Raw genomic sequence first — 14,799 nt, forward strand, 5'->3', positions numbered from 1 at the left:
CCTCCCCTAACAGGTGCTTGAGAGGGGATACCAGAATAACCTGGGGATTGTAAATTGATCAGAATAGTTATAAGTTCAGTAATTTAAATGAATTGATGTAAATGCTAGGCACAAATAAATCAACGATACATGTAAATAACATGTTTATTATACTTTAATGGAGAAAAGTACAAAAGCAAGAATGACATTGGATGAACTCCTAAATACATTGATAGCTTTTCTTTCTCTCTCCTTTTTTAACACAAATTCAGCATAATTTTACAACAAAAAGTTTGCAAATACTACTTAAAGTTTAATTACAAAATTATATACAATTATAAAACACTCATCCTTTGAAGGAAAAAAAAAGAATAAAATAGATATTAGACATTACAATTTATAGCATATTTCTTTCTTAGACTATTATTAAATTATATGTACACAATGCATGTAATTATTGTAAGAAATAGTTTTCTTTTTTTTAATAAATTGTTTTATAAATCATGAGGGAGGTTGGCTGAATGCTTCATAGACATTGGCAGCTAAAGTCTTGGCAGATTCCAGTAGTAGCAATTCCTGAAAAGAAAGGGGAACAACTCACTCATAAACTTCAGCTTTATGTGTAAAGCAGTAGTAAAATAATTTTAATAACTCTCTGGATTTCTTATCCCATCTAAAGAAATTCAATTTTATTTAAAATAAAATTAAAATAGTCCATAAAAGAAGATATTTTGTAAAAGAAACCCTGCTTTTACCTGCATGAGTGGATTAGGAGCATCGCTGCAGAGCTTGTACAGACTGCCATTAAAAATAGGAATAAGTTTTGCCATGGGGATTCCTCCATGTAAATAATCTGTACTTTGACTATAAAAGACAATAAAAAAAAATCAAAGTTATAAAAGTTGGCAAAAGCATTCCAACAACCATATTAAAATTGCACAAAAATTTAAATCCTAAGTTAACCAGACCTCTAAGTTTCCAATTTCATACATAGTGTAACTTCAAATTGAATGTAGTTCTTCAAATATAATAATGTATTTACAAAATAGATACTCAAAATCACAAAGGAAAGATAACAATAAAATGCACTCATTATAAAGTGCCACAGATGAACAATTTGATTCATTTTGAACATAAATCCTATATCCCGTATAAAGTTTTCAATACATTTTGGACCCACAGGAAATGAAAATCACTTCTCTTTATTAAAGCCTAAATATTATAAGCACATTTGCCATAATTTTGTTTTACTATATGTTATATAATATAATGAAAAGTTTATCTGTGTTGCAATTTTAATAACTGTACCAGTAATTCACTGTTTATTTGTGATAATTTAATTATGGTAAAACTATGTGTGAAAGTCTGCTCATGAAACTTAATCTTGTATATATTTTTTTCATATTTATGTAAGTAAATCAGCCATCTAAACTTATGAACAATTCAGAACATTTTGTCTCACTTCTGAATACCTCATGATTTCCCATGAAAATAAGGTGTCACAAAAATTTGGTGATCTACAGTTAACTTAATATCCCACCTATTGTTTAAATCACTAGATTGCAGGCTTGTCTTGTAGCTTTCAGCAAGTAAATCCAGCAATTTGTGGAATCCTCGATCTAGACATGTTTTCAGCACTGTGTGGAAGTCAGCACTGAAGAACATAAAAAAGACATCTGTAGGTATAACATAAAACTGGTACTAGTCTTTTATTCTCTCCGGATAAAAGGTAAAAGTGAATAAAAGAGATACGGGTACTTAAAATTGTGTATTATCTCTCTAAAATATCTCTTGTTTCTTGCATTAGAAGTTTGTCAGATATTAAAGTCAAAAGAAAGACTTCAAATTGTGCATTACCTCTCTAAAATATCTCTTGTTTCTTGCATCAGATGTTTATGTATTTCATCATCTGTACCTTGGATTTCCTTTAAAGAATATTTTCACATTAAAGATGTAACAAGTAGATGTCAAGAGTTTGTCAATCTTCTTTGCTTTATTATACAAATGAAGTTTTTAAAGTAAAACATACAGTGGGAGTTTCTGGGGGAAACATGTAAGGACACAGCTGTATTGTTGGAGAGGATAGATTAGAAATTTCTGGGCTGGTCTCTAGTCTCTCTCTGATGTGTTGTAAACAGGACTCCACATTTTGATGACTCAGTCGCTCCTTCAGGGAGATGCTAAGTTAGAAAACCAAACACATTGAGAAACATGCACCAGTTTCATCATTTTTTATTTGTAAATGTTACTTGACTTTTCATTAACAGAATTATTTTATACCTTGAAATTTCTTTTTTAACTGCAGATTTTATAAGTTCACCAAGCTGACATATACCTAAAAGCAAGAAAATAATGCCTTGAACATAAATATTACAAAATAAGCAGAAACTTTCTTTCAAACTTCTTGTTAGCTCAATAATTGTCTAAAGCACAGGACAGCTAGACTGACCATTGTCCATAAGATATTTGATTTCGGACAGATATTTTTCCTGGACAGATTTTGGTAGCACAGGTGTACTCGGATGACCGGGCAAGCTTTCAGGCCGCTGAAAAAAGAAAAACAACATTTCAAATGTAACATCAAAACGAAAAATCGCCACAGGACATTCAGACAGACAGTTAAAAAGATTTCACAGGATCTAAGGAATTTTCACCGGTCCAAAACTTTTATCATATAATGATCATAACGATGTTACTTCATCATGTTCATAGCATATGAATCAATAAACAGATAACACGTACATTAAAAGATTAACTGAAATGTTTCTTTTTCTTCCCTGGTAGTGTTTCATCGAAATATTTTAGAGACATCGTGGCAGAAGTAGGTTTTGAAACAATCACAATCAACAAAACCTTTTTAATAATGTGTTTTGGTATTAGTTAAAGCGTCTATATGATGAAATAGGAAATATATAATTTAAAACCCAACCAAAACAAACCTCGGACAAACGGACCGATTTTACTAGTCAGTACATCGGACCATTAGATTTTCACCTGTTTTGTCCAACGGACCTGTGCTTTTGGGATAGACTGTAACATGCTCTAACAAGCAATGTAACTGTAAAAGCATAACAGGGAGACTTTTTATTAGGATGTGCATTATCCTTCATTTGCTCAAACTTTAGGAAACATGTAACACACCTCCTTATCTTGGTTGGAGGTGTTGTTATTCTGTAGATAAATATATCCACCAATCACATTCAGCTGGATCCTGACAATGAGTGACATCATACTACAGGCATAGATCACACACACCATCCTTGTCATGCCTGAAATTTAACCAGAAGTCTCTGTCGAGACTGTAGCTCTACTGGTTTGTACTTATCAAAAACCATTGCACTATTTTATGTATATTTGTGTAGTCTACTTGTGTGCCAACTTATTTTGAAATCAAACTAAAACTGTAGAAGGAGTAGCGTTTTAAAAGAATTTCACAGAAAATTCTATTTTTAGTAACCATGGTAACACAGTTCATCGAAATCAAAAACCGATGCACTATTCTATGTATCGTAGTGTAGTCTACTTGTGTGCCAAGTTAAATTGAAATCAGACCAAAACTGTAGAAGGAGTAGCGTTTTAAAGGAATTTCACAGAAAATACTATTTTTAGTAACCATGGCAACACCGTTCATCGAAATAAAAAAACCGATGCACTATTCTATGTATCTTAGTGTAGTCTACACGTGTGCCAAGTTATATTGTAATCAGACCAAAACTGTAGAAAGAGTAGCATTTTTCAGGAATTTCACAGAAAATTCTATTTTTAGTAACCATGGCAACACCGTTCATCGAAATCAAAAACCGATGCACTATTCTATGTATCTTAGTGTAGTCTACTTGTGTGCCATGTTATATTGAAATTAGACCAAAACTGTAGAAAGAGTAGCATTTTTCAGGAATTTCACAGAAAATTCTATTTTTAGTAACCATGGCAACACCGTTCATCGAAATCAAAAACCGATGCACTATTCTTTGTATCTTAGTGTAGTCTACTTGTGTGCCAAGTTATACTGAAATCAAACCAAAACTGTAGAAGGAGTAGCGTTTTTAAGGGATTTCACAGAAAATTTTATTTTTAGTCACCATGGCAACACTGTTCATAGAAATTAAAAACCGATGCACTATTCTATGTATCTTAGTGTAGTCTACTTGTGTGCCAAGTAATACTGAAATCAGACTAAAATTGTAGGAGGAGTAGCGTTTTGAAAAATTGTTTACAGGCAGACGGACAGACAGACAGCTAGACAGACAGACAGACAGACAGACGGACGGACGCCGGACGCATTACTATCGCATAAGCTCTTCTGGTCTCTGACCAGTAGAGCTAAAAACAGAGAAAACTAAATGTTAAGATTCGCTGAAAAAGTTACACATGCCGGGCTAAGTGCTATCAACCCTGCAAAAAATTAAGTAGCTCAAGAAAATATTTGAGTGTTTTTAATAAATTTCTTTTAGAAATAATGTGAATAGGCCCAGATCACCAGATCTTTGATCCTGAACTTATAGACAGACGAATTCTAGCTGTTTGCTTGTTACACTTTGCTACTGATACTATTAGGTGATTTGAGAAAAATTCATTAAATATCTAAATTTTAATTCAGGGAAATTTTTACACATCTAGTTGGGTGTTGATACATGCAAATCTGTTTGCCAGGAACAAAATTTGTGCATCTTGGTCAGTTGGGCAGAGGGGTATTTCATACACTGCTAAATGACAGGTTTGGCACAAAAATTTGCATTCTCTGCCTCTCATAGAAATCAAAATGAGTTCAAATGACCACTCCTTTTAAAAAAAATATAAAATACTTACTCAAGATCTTCAGTTCTTCCCACAATTCCAACTTATTGCTGGGACTGAAAGATACGTGATGCATCACTACTACCGGTATATGCTATTTCATAAATGAAGAACTGAAGTTCCTTACAATTAAACAACTTTACACACTATTGCCAACAAATTGATTTTTGGTTTTGACCATTAATTCACTCTAATGATACCCAAATAATTGCATCAAATAAGTTATTTGTGAATTATTATTACAGGTATAAGCATATGGTCATTTATGTCAACTGATTCTCTCTTACTCATCCTCTTTATTATTCTGAATGATATCCTTGAAAATCAAATTTATTTATTAATTAAAAGCTACTGAGAGGTTTTGAGTTTCAGCCTTAGTACTTCACATTATATTAAGCTCAGAAACATATTAAATTTTTTTTCAGTAAAAAATTGCATACTTTGATTTCAGACTTTCTGTGATAGATTCAGTATCAAACATCTGCTGGAGGATTTCCCTCAAATTGGGTACCATGGAGAGAACTGAAATCAAGATGAGTGAACATAAAATGATAAATTAAACAAGCAGTTGGATATTATTAAAATGAAAAATATATTATTTCTTATATATCGACCAAACTTGATTTTTAAAAAAATTTTGTTAAATGCCAATGTATCCACATCTTCGCTAGCCAAGGGTGACGATACACGGTGTTTGTGAATAGAGAAACACCGTGGATCGTCACCCTTGGCTAGCGAAGATGATGTATCCAGTAAAAAAAGAATGGGTGGACTTAACGCCCTATTTTGGATCTTTTTGCGACTCCTCTACCAAGCTGTAAATGAAGTAAATCTAAAATATATTAAGAGCAATGGAAAGAGCTACATATACTTGCTTATATTAGGTGGAACATTTGTGCAAAAACAATGCCCTGTTGTCATGTATCAAAGTTGAAGCAACGACACATGAGTGTCGTCTTCTGGAATTCGACATGTACCAGGAGTGGTTTTTATGTCACACAATCAATATTTATAGGAGAGGGGGCTATCGATCGGCGTCATTGTTGACATCTCTCTATCCCCTCTCTCTCTCTCCAAAAATTCGAATACATTTTTAGCATATTACAGCGATGTCAGTATGAAATTATTTTAAAAATGTGATGACACGCAAAATTAAAACAGTATTCAATTTGCTAAATTCTGAAAACGGCAACAAAATACGCTCAAAGATATGATTTAGATCGAGGTCAGGTTGAAAAGAATACAATGTAACTGTTTTCACGAGTACACTCGCAAGTGGACATCACGTGATGAATTGTAATATTTAACTGGTCAATCGAAGACATAACAATGGAAGCGAGGAGTTTGTTCTGAACACGTTTTTTGTTAAAGTAAGTATGAGCACACTTTTGTCGGCTCTTCTCCTTTTAATATAACATTATTTTGTTCAATATACAACTACAGTTTTCTTAAGAACAGCCGACAAACATGTGCTAACTATGTATTCAGATGATGAAAAACGCGCCACCCTGATTATCTATTGATATTCAAGAAATCTTCAGGTACCATTCCTTCGATATTTATTTATTTTACCTTGAAAAGAGCGTTTAAAATTCACATCCGTACCATGAATACACGGTTAAGATATCCGAGGTTTATATGATGGAAAAAAATAAACATTTTATGAAACTTAAATTTATGGTATTTTTTCTGGCCAGTTAAGTCCACCCATTCTTTTTGATTTACCACATACCTGTCATATTGCATGTTCTTTGATTGCTATCAAAATGATGCTGTCTCCTGCAACAAGATATAAGTATATCTTAAAATTACAGAACAGTAAATTAATATGCGATGGGTCTCCAAAGTCCGATGGTCTGCACCAATCCCCGATGGTCTGACATGCTAAAGTCCGAGGGTGCAGAAAACAATTGATGTTTATTATGTCTTAGTACTATTACACCAAACCTCAATGTCGCGCCATGCCAAGGTCTTAAATAGGTATAAATAAATATCATTATGTGAAAACTAACCCTTATCTCTCAGATAGGTGCGAAACTAACCCTAATCACTCGAAAAGTGTGTAACATCTATAAAGTGTGAAAAGTGTGTAACATCTATAACCTAGATATCTTGTGTTCCAATGTTGATGATGGTGGATGCAATTAAGACTAACCCTAATAACTTGATTAGTGTGCGAGGAAGCAAGGACTAAACCTAATCAGTCAAGTGGTGTGCGAGAACTAATCCTAATATCTCTGGAAGGTGCAAGCAATACTATTGTTTGCAGCTGACCGTAAAGTTTCACGTTATATCACAATCTAGTTGACAGCTGCACTCAAGGTAAATTGTACACACCTCCTAACTCAAGTTGATCCCTGATTGGTTGCAAGAACTAATCCATAATTTATGACCAATCACTAGAAGGTGCAAGCAATAAGCATAATCAATGAAAATGAATGTGAGGATGAATTCAGAAATGATGGCTTTTGAATGTTTTATTGTGTGAAAACTAAATAGGAAACTCTTCATTTTAATACCATATATGTACATTAACTGATGTCAAATTATTTGTGACGTCTCCTACATTTACTATAAAATTATATAGGAAAATGAACTTTAAAGTTTACTACAATAGCATTTTGGACTATTGGCGTCTTGTCAGACAAAATGCAAGAAATCAAACACTTTAGAGTATTACAATATATGACGTACACAATGGATTCACATGAAAACATAATAAAAATATTGGAGAAATTCTCAAATTTCTATGTTTTAAGTTTCAAGAGCGCATGTTTATTACTTTTTCTTTAATAATAGTTTGATTACCCCTTCCTTTTTGGTGTGACCATCGAACTTGCAAAATCGGTTAAAAAATCAGTTATATCAAATTGTAATTACAGATTTACCAACACCAAACCATCTGGGTTTGGCACAGAAAACAGCATCAGACTTTCGGACTATGGTCTGTTACATATGCCAATGCACAGCTGCCATTCTATATACTGCACACTTCTCTTAACAGGCTTCTCTTACCTGGCATGTGTTAAACATTCATTTGCTTCTTTTTCCTGTATTTCTTTGATTCTTTTGTGAGCATATCTATATGCCATATACACACCTGTGATAAAAGGTAAATATGTATTGAGCACATTGATTTTCAAATTTTAACCAAAAGATTTATTTTTAGGTGTGTGTGAGTGTTTTTAGTGTACATGAACTTATGGTAACGTTTTGATTTGATCTTACACAACTGATAACTAGATGTGAATACCTCCAAAAAATATTCCTCCATAGATAAGTTTTCTTCTGTGTTTTTTAATTTGCGTCCATATCCACGAAATCATTCTTATTTTACGATACCATGTGCAACATGCAGACTTTGGTCAAAAAGTGGGTATAAACAATCAGTGTAAGTAAGGTGCTTGATTCAGTACAAAGTTAACTTGTTCTTAAAATGTTCGGATAAACAAATGTTTTATCATTTAAAGTCTTAATAATAGAATATTAAGACAAATCTGATAGAAAATAGACCTCATGTTCATTTATAATCAGAGATCAAAAAATTATCTAGGTGATCAATGAGACAAAAGATTTGATTATCATTTAATGACCTTTTTAATGATGCCTTCTGAAAAATATTTTTTTTTTATATATTTCATGCTTAAATAGTATGTAACTAGAATTAAATAATTCTCTAATCTAATCTTATTTAAATAAAAGCCTATTTGCTATTTTATTTTAAAATTCTTTATTAAAAGGAGACTTGTCCAACTTTTCTAGCCATTCATTCAGCTCAAGCTAAGTGGTAACTTTAATGGGTAGGTGTAAACCAATTATTACAGGACTATTTGCAATCAGTCCATAATGTTTAATTTTTGCAACTGAGGAAACATTTTCTACCAATACAAAGCAAAATAAATGATCCAATAAAAGAACAATCAAGCCAAATTTATGCCATACCTGCCTCCTCAACTATCTTTCGCTCAGCACAAGCATCCCTTCTCCAGTTTTTCTTTGGATAAGAGGAGATTTATAAACAAATCTAAGATATGATCTTTGGATCTTTTGACAGGGATTTAACTGAATTTACCAATTTTCAATAAACAAACCAGGGTTCGATGTCTTTCTTCTCTATATTTTGTATATCCTCATACACTTAAAACAAAAATACATGTGATCAAAAGGAGCGTAATTAGGTTGTAATACCAAGTATTTAAGAAACATGCAATTTTTTAAGCTATTAGAGAAAGGCAGTATAAAGATAACTGCACAAAAAAGCATGAATTTTCTAGAAAAGAACTGAGCACTTAATAATTAGTAGTATAAAGCGTTATAAGTGGAGAAAATTGTGAATTCCAAACCTTGAGAAATCCCAATGCATTTGATGATTTCAACATCTTTTTATTATAAATAATCATGAAAGTCATTCGTCACAAAGTAATGTAAAAGGACACAGATAAAATTCACATTCAATTACTAAAAATTCTCTAAGATCATACATATAAATGAATCCCCTACACCATATACACATAACACAAATTAACCTTTAATAATAGAATCAGAATCAACAGTTGATATGAATTTTCAATAATAGTGACTGAATGTGCACGCAGGCTACATTTACTGCTGTAGGAAGTCACTGCGAAATATCACAGAATATTATTTTTATGGTATTTCATGGTTCATGGTATTTCATTATCTTGTTCCAGTCCTCGGAACTATTTGATCATACTGCTGGGAATGAATCCTGTGAAGCCTGGGGCCTGTTCTCATTCCAGAACAGAAAACTTTCCATTGTGCTGGACTGTTCACCACTGAAACATATCCTTATAATGCTATGAATATGTCCATCATCAGGTTTTCTTGCCTTGTCTACCAATTCTTTCCTTTCTTTTTTTAACATGTTTTGGAACCTTGTTTTTTCTTTTTTCTTTTCTTTCCTCTTTAACCTCTTTTTTTCTTTCCTGAAAATCAAATAAAATTTGATATGTAAACTTTTGTAACTGAAAGTTGTTTTGTTGTCATCTTTCATCAACATTAAATCAAATACTCCATACATGATGAAAACATCTCCCAATGAATATGTCTGAAAACACATATATTGTTAATTTGAATACATGTATTACCATGATCTCTAGAATTAGCCATGAAAGCTTGCATATGGACAAGGTATTTTATATGTCTTGTCTCATTCAACTCATTTCCTTTCCCTGGACTTACTTTTCTGCTCTCAGTTGTCTCATGTTTGGGTCGGATGTACTTTTTAGAGTTATCTTCCTTGTCATCCTCCTCTTCATTCTCCTCTTCCTCCCCCTCTTCCTGATCATCTCCTTCACTGCTGTCAGTCTCATCACTATCACAGTTACCTCCTTCTGTTTCATCTTCACCATTGTCAGCCAATAGAGCTGGTTGCTGTAAGAGTCAAACAAATTGTAGATGTATGTCAAGATCAATGCAATAATAAAAGCATTCAAAATTTTCTACAAATGAATGTATAAAACTGTTTGTAAAAACTACCAGTTTCATTATTAAACCGCAAATCAAATCTGAATGAGAGAGAAGACTGTCAACCTTCTTTTTAGAATTAACAAAATCTTTATAAAAGAGGGAGGAAATCTTGATCAGACTAAGGGGGAGGTAACTTACTGTTCTCACTCCTTCCAGGTTTTCTTGTAATCCCATCAGAGTATGGTATAGCATCTGCAAAGTGTGACAATAAAAATGCTTTAAATGAGAGATTAACTATCTAATATTTTAATACAACAGAATATATATCTGTAAGTTGTTAAGTCCCCATTTATATTATTTAATCCCTCCACTTAACAATGTGCCAATGAAATGACCTGTGTAATGATATTAATTTGTACATTGTACTTTAAAGGTTAGCAAATTGCACTAATTGGACATGCAGCAATTCTAAAAATATTCTGTCCACTAAGCACTTACCCCATCTGTCTGTCCTTCCTTGGCCAAAATGACATCACGCTCAAAGTCAATCACCTCATCTAGGTTCCGTGGAATGAATGAATGCTTGAAAACCTATACATCCAAATCAATCAACACTGAGTAAATAGTTAGAATGAAATTTATAATAATCCGAATAAATGCAAATTCTAAAAATCATTTAGCACTTCTGTCTGAATTTTTACAAAATATACCTCCTCATCAATCTTTTCCTGCTCTGTGACATCATTGGTGGTCCTCTGTGAGGTCAAGGTCATAGCTTTCTCGAGGTAAAGGTCAATGTTATCCTCTGTAATGGTGGCATCAGTAACAAAGTCAAACAGCTCCTTCACTGTCAGGGTGCTGACGTCTTTCTTTTTGAAGAACTCTAGTAAAGACATTTAATTTTAAAATTTGACAAAGAAATAATGAAAAGACATCTGATTTCAGTTTTGAACCAACCAAAGTTTCCAGACATGAATTATGAATGACTCTCCCAGATTCAGCAAAGGCATCAGCCAAGCCAAATCGCAGCTGAGATTAACTTACAATAAATGTATATTTAAACCTTGTCTATTTACCTGTAATGTTTGTGCAATCTTTCCTGAGAAATTCTAGGGCACAGGGATGGTCATGTTCAACTGACTGAGAGACATCAATCACGTACACCCCTCCATTGTGATACCTGAAAATACAAATCTATAATTATACAAAGGAATATTCAATTTTCAAATTACCTTATATTTTCTGCCATGTTCTGAATCTATTGCCTTGACTAATCAATAAGCATTACCAAGATTATGAACTGAATGGTCCTGAAATATATGTATTTAATACCAAAACATCTTCTGAAATGATCTCTTGTCAGATCTTTAGTTAATAAAGCTGCTCATTCGAAAACTTACAGTACATTGAATTCACTGAGATCAGCATGGATAAGACTTACAGTATATTGAATTCACTGAGATCAGCATGGACAAGTCGACAGGTGTGGTACAGAGTGCGGATAATGTGTATACACTCCAGGTACAATTCTCTGGCCTTTGCTTCTGATATATCACAGTCCTTCAACAGAGGTGCTGGCCTAAAACAATATTTCATTTTTTCAAACCAAGCGTTTATCACATTTTGTTTTCAAGTGCTTAAAGATCCTATCCAAAGAAATAGTCAATTGAAATAAATTTAGGCAATCAAGTTTCTTATAAATGGAGCCAATTTCTTGTCCATTTTCTTTTATTTTTGAAATTTATTCTTGTGTTGGCATTTCCACTTAAAAAAAATCAAAGTTTAACATAATAACACTTTCAAAGTAACTCTGATCTTAATCAATATCAGAGTTAGATTTATATCATCAAAGAAACAAGCACCTACCATCCATCTGTACCAATGAACTGCATGACCAGCACATGACTTCTGAGGAATATTGGCTCGGGACAAGGAAGGCCTGCCTGGTACATCCTGGATAATTTTTCAAAATTTATTTTGTACAACATTAGTTATTTAAAAATATATCATACAAACTTCTATTGAAAATAAAATTAACATCTCTTTTGCTGTGTAAGTCAGTATTTAAATGTGGAAAAGATCTACAAATGTAGTAAGTTTACATTTTGTTTAACAATACCTGGTTAAATTCCTCATTTCTTTTTCTGCCCAGGTTCTAACCATTTTCCTTGGATTGTGTTTACAGTAACCATGGCGAAATCTATATTCTCCAGTCACATATTTGTCTCTATCCTTGAAAACAAGGATAGAAGTTTTGTATACCTACAAATAAAACAAATAATGATAGCTTGAAAACAAAACATCATGAAGAGCAACAAAATTGATCTGTAGTTGTTGTTCACCAAGTTGTGGAATCAAAGGTACTGTAGAAGTACTTTTTTCCGCGGGGTCATAATTCCGCGAAATCACAATTTCTGTTTAATTCGCGGGTAGAAAATTACGCGGATTTCTTAAACTGTCACTGTATGCCTTCCATTAATATTAAGAACGCTTGGACAAATTGCCGCGGAAAATTTGTGACCCCATACATAGCATAAAATAATACCAAGCGGAAAAAAGTAATTCTACAGTATTCTATTTTTGTTGAACTTTTTAAAATATGATACAAGATCTCTATTTTTAGCCATTTTCAACTTACTCTAATGACAAAAGCAAATGCTTCAGATGTCTCCTCAGCCATTGCAAACTCATTTTATAATTAAAGGTTACAAACTTCAATGTAACCACATACATTGTATACAATAATAAGACTACTGAACCTTGATAGCTCGATCCCCCTGGTTATGTGTTGTGGCATGATAAACATTGGCCTCTTTTCCGGTACTGATACAACCATTAATCTCACTGATGAGTCCCCGCTGGAGGAACTTAAAGAGGATCATCCGTGTTCTGGGGTCCATTACCTGCTCCGCTGTAGCACGGTCCTTCTTGTCCTTAGACTTCACTCTGGAATATGTATCAATGTTATTACAAAGAAAAGGAAAGAAAACCAATACTGTATACCGTGAAAATTTTGCCCCCTTTATATTTTTGTCCCTTTCGCCCTACCTAAATGGGGCGAATGCAAAGAACACAATATAATCTGGGGCAAAATTGTTTCCAAGTGTAAAAGAGTGAAAAATAAATAAGGGCAAAAATAACCCTGTATACAGTAAATATTTGGTCTCTGAATCATTTAAGATCTTGACAAAATGAGAGAAAATTAAAAAATTAAAATAAGATGTTCTTCACATTCATTCTGCATAAAACAGACTAATCACCTGTCACTATCCATTTTCTTTCCAGCATGAACTAAAGCTGCTGCAGCTGCATTGGGCAAAGTTGGGCCTTCATATTTTTCTGAAAAAAAGTGTCATATTCAAGAATCCACATAAATTTTGGCACTGCAAATATACTGTAGATTCTTTTATTTTTCATGAGTAATTATTATTGTAATGTGGCCATTTAAAGCCAAATCTCAGGAATAATAATTTGCAAATGGACAGTTAATCAAGAGAATTTATATAGATTTCAGCAACATAAAAATAAAAATGAATAATTTTATTTAGCGAGTGATAAAAAACGCAATAAATATCGGTAATTCATTGCATATAATTTGGAATTTAAAGTATTTGGACTTTTTTTGATAGAATATTATGTACACAGAATTTTCCTTACCTACATTAATCTTATCCACAAATTTACTTAAAGCCTTGTCTGTTGGTTGAAAGGATGACATTTTTTGATGTTGTTGCTTTGGTGGATTGGCATTAGGCTGGAAAAAATATATTGCCCAACTATATAAAAAGTAACAAGAGTATTTGCAAAGTAAAATACTATGCTTGAAAACTTTCTAGATAATTATACACCTATTATTTTGAGTCATAGAACAACATACTCGTGATATGTGGGCTGCTGCAGCATTATACTTTTTGGTAAAATTCCCCGTACAACCATCCCAGTCATATGTGTTGTCATCGTCATCTTCATCATCCTCTTCATCGTCATATTTATAATCATCGTCATCATCACCATTCTCTTCGCCATAATTACATTTTGCAGCATCATAAGCTTGACATTTATTTATGCTGTTTTATTTGAAAAAAGAGACAAAAATATTTTAAATCACTTTATCACTGTAAGAAATGGCCATGTGTGTTATGATTATCATATATTGCACAACAATGTGTAAGTGATCTAGCATATTTGGACATATCTGAACATTTTTTTTTTATATTTCAAAGTAAGAGTATGAAAAATCATGAACTTACGGTTCTAATAAGTCATCCACATCATCAAATTGTCCCTCTACGACTTCAAAGCTTCTTGACATTTTGATACCACAGTCCTCGTGTCTTTTCTCACTGTATAGAATAAACGGGTAACCCGAATTACCGAAATGCCCCTGATTTACCGAAATGCCCCTGGAAATTACCGAAATGCCCCCTAAAACTACCGAAATGCCCCTTGAATTATATTCTAATAGTCATTTTATGATAATTTATGAAAAAAAATATTTAGAAAACTGTGTATTTTGAACAGAAATGATAAAAAAAATACCTTTAATTCGCTCAAATATTTTGACCACTAAGAGCGATAACTCTTGCAACATTG

At 32.9% G+C, this 14,799-nt stretch overlaps 1 protein-coding gene across 1 annotated transcript; it reads right to left on the reverse strand.

Moving 5' to 3' along the window:
• Positions 1–132: 132 nt before the first annotated feature.
• LOC134251381 (serine/threonine-protein kinase RIO1-like) lies at positions 133–14,547 on the reverse strand. Its single transcript, XM_062733779.1, has 24 exons — positions 14,457–14,547; positions 14,084–14,273; positions 13,864–13,960; positions 13,467–13,545; positions 12,966–13,152; positions 12,326–12,468; positions 12,073–12,159; positions 11,648–11,785; positions 11,283–11,386; positions 10,917–11,089; positions 10,705–10,797; positions 10,405–10,458; positions 9,975–10,170; positions 6,509–6,577; positions 5,217–5,298; positions 4,789–4,832; positions 3,121–3,248; positions 2,429–2,525; positions 2,260–2,314; positions 2,009–2,159; positions 1,837–1,904; positions 1,520–1,633; positions 735–843; positions 133–555 (listed from the first exon to the last, which is right to left on the reverse strand). Exons 1-24 carry the CDS (start codon positions 14,516–14,518, stop codon positions 481–483), a joined length of 2,595 nt encoding a protein of 864 aa, XP_062589763.1. The 5' UTR covers positions 14,519–14,547; the 3' UTR covers positions 133–480.
• Between the last annotated feature and the right edge of the window lie 252 nt (positions 14,548–14,799).

Source organism: Saccostrea cucullata, unplaced genomic scaffold (assembly GCF_032062105.1).
Source record: "Saccostrea cucullata isolate Sc308-1 unplaced genomic scaffold, CSIRO_AGI_Scuc_v1 ctg197, whole genome shotgun sequence".
NCBI classification, from domain to species: Eukaryota; Metazoa; Mollusca; class Bivalvia; order Ostreida; family Ostreidae; genus Saccostrea; species Saccostrea cuccullata.

Coding starts and splice junctions, on each gene's coding strand:
- LOC134251381 (XM_062733779.1), bottom strand. CDS start 14,518: ATGTCAAGAAGCTTTGAAGTCGTAGAGGGACAATTTGATGATGTGGAT. Junction 11,387..11,647: donor CTCAGTGAATTCAATATACT/GTAAGTCTTATC, acceptor TTGTATTTTCAG/GTATCACAATGGAGGGGTGT. Junction 10,798..10,916: donor AGGAAAAGATTGATGAGGAG/GTATATTTTGTA, acceptor TTGGATGTATAG/GTTTTCAAGCATTCATTCAT.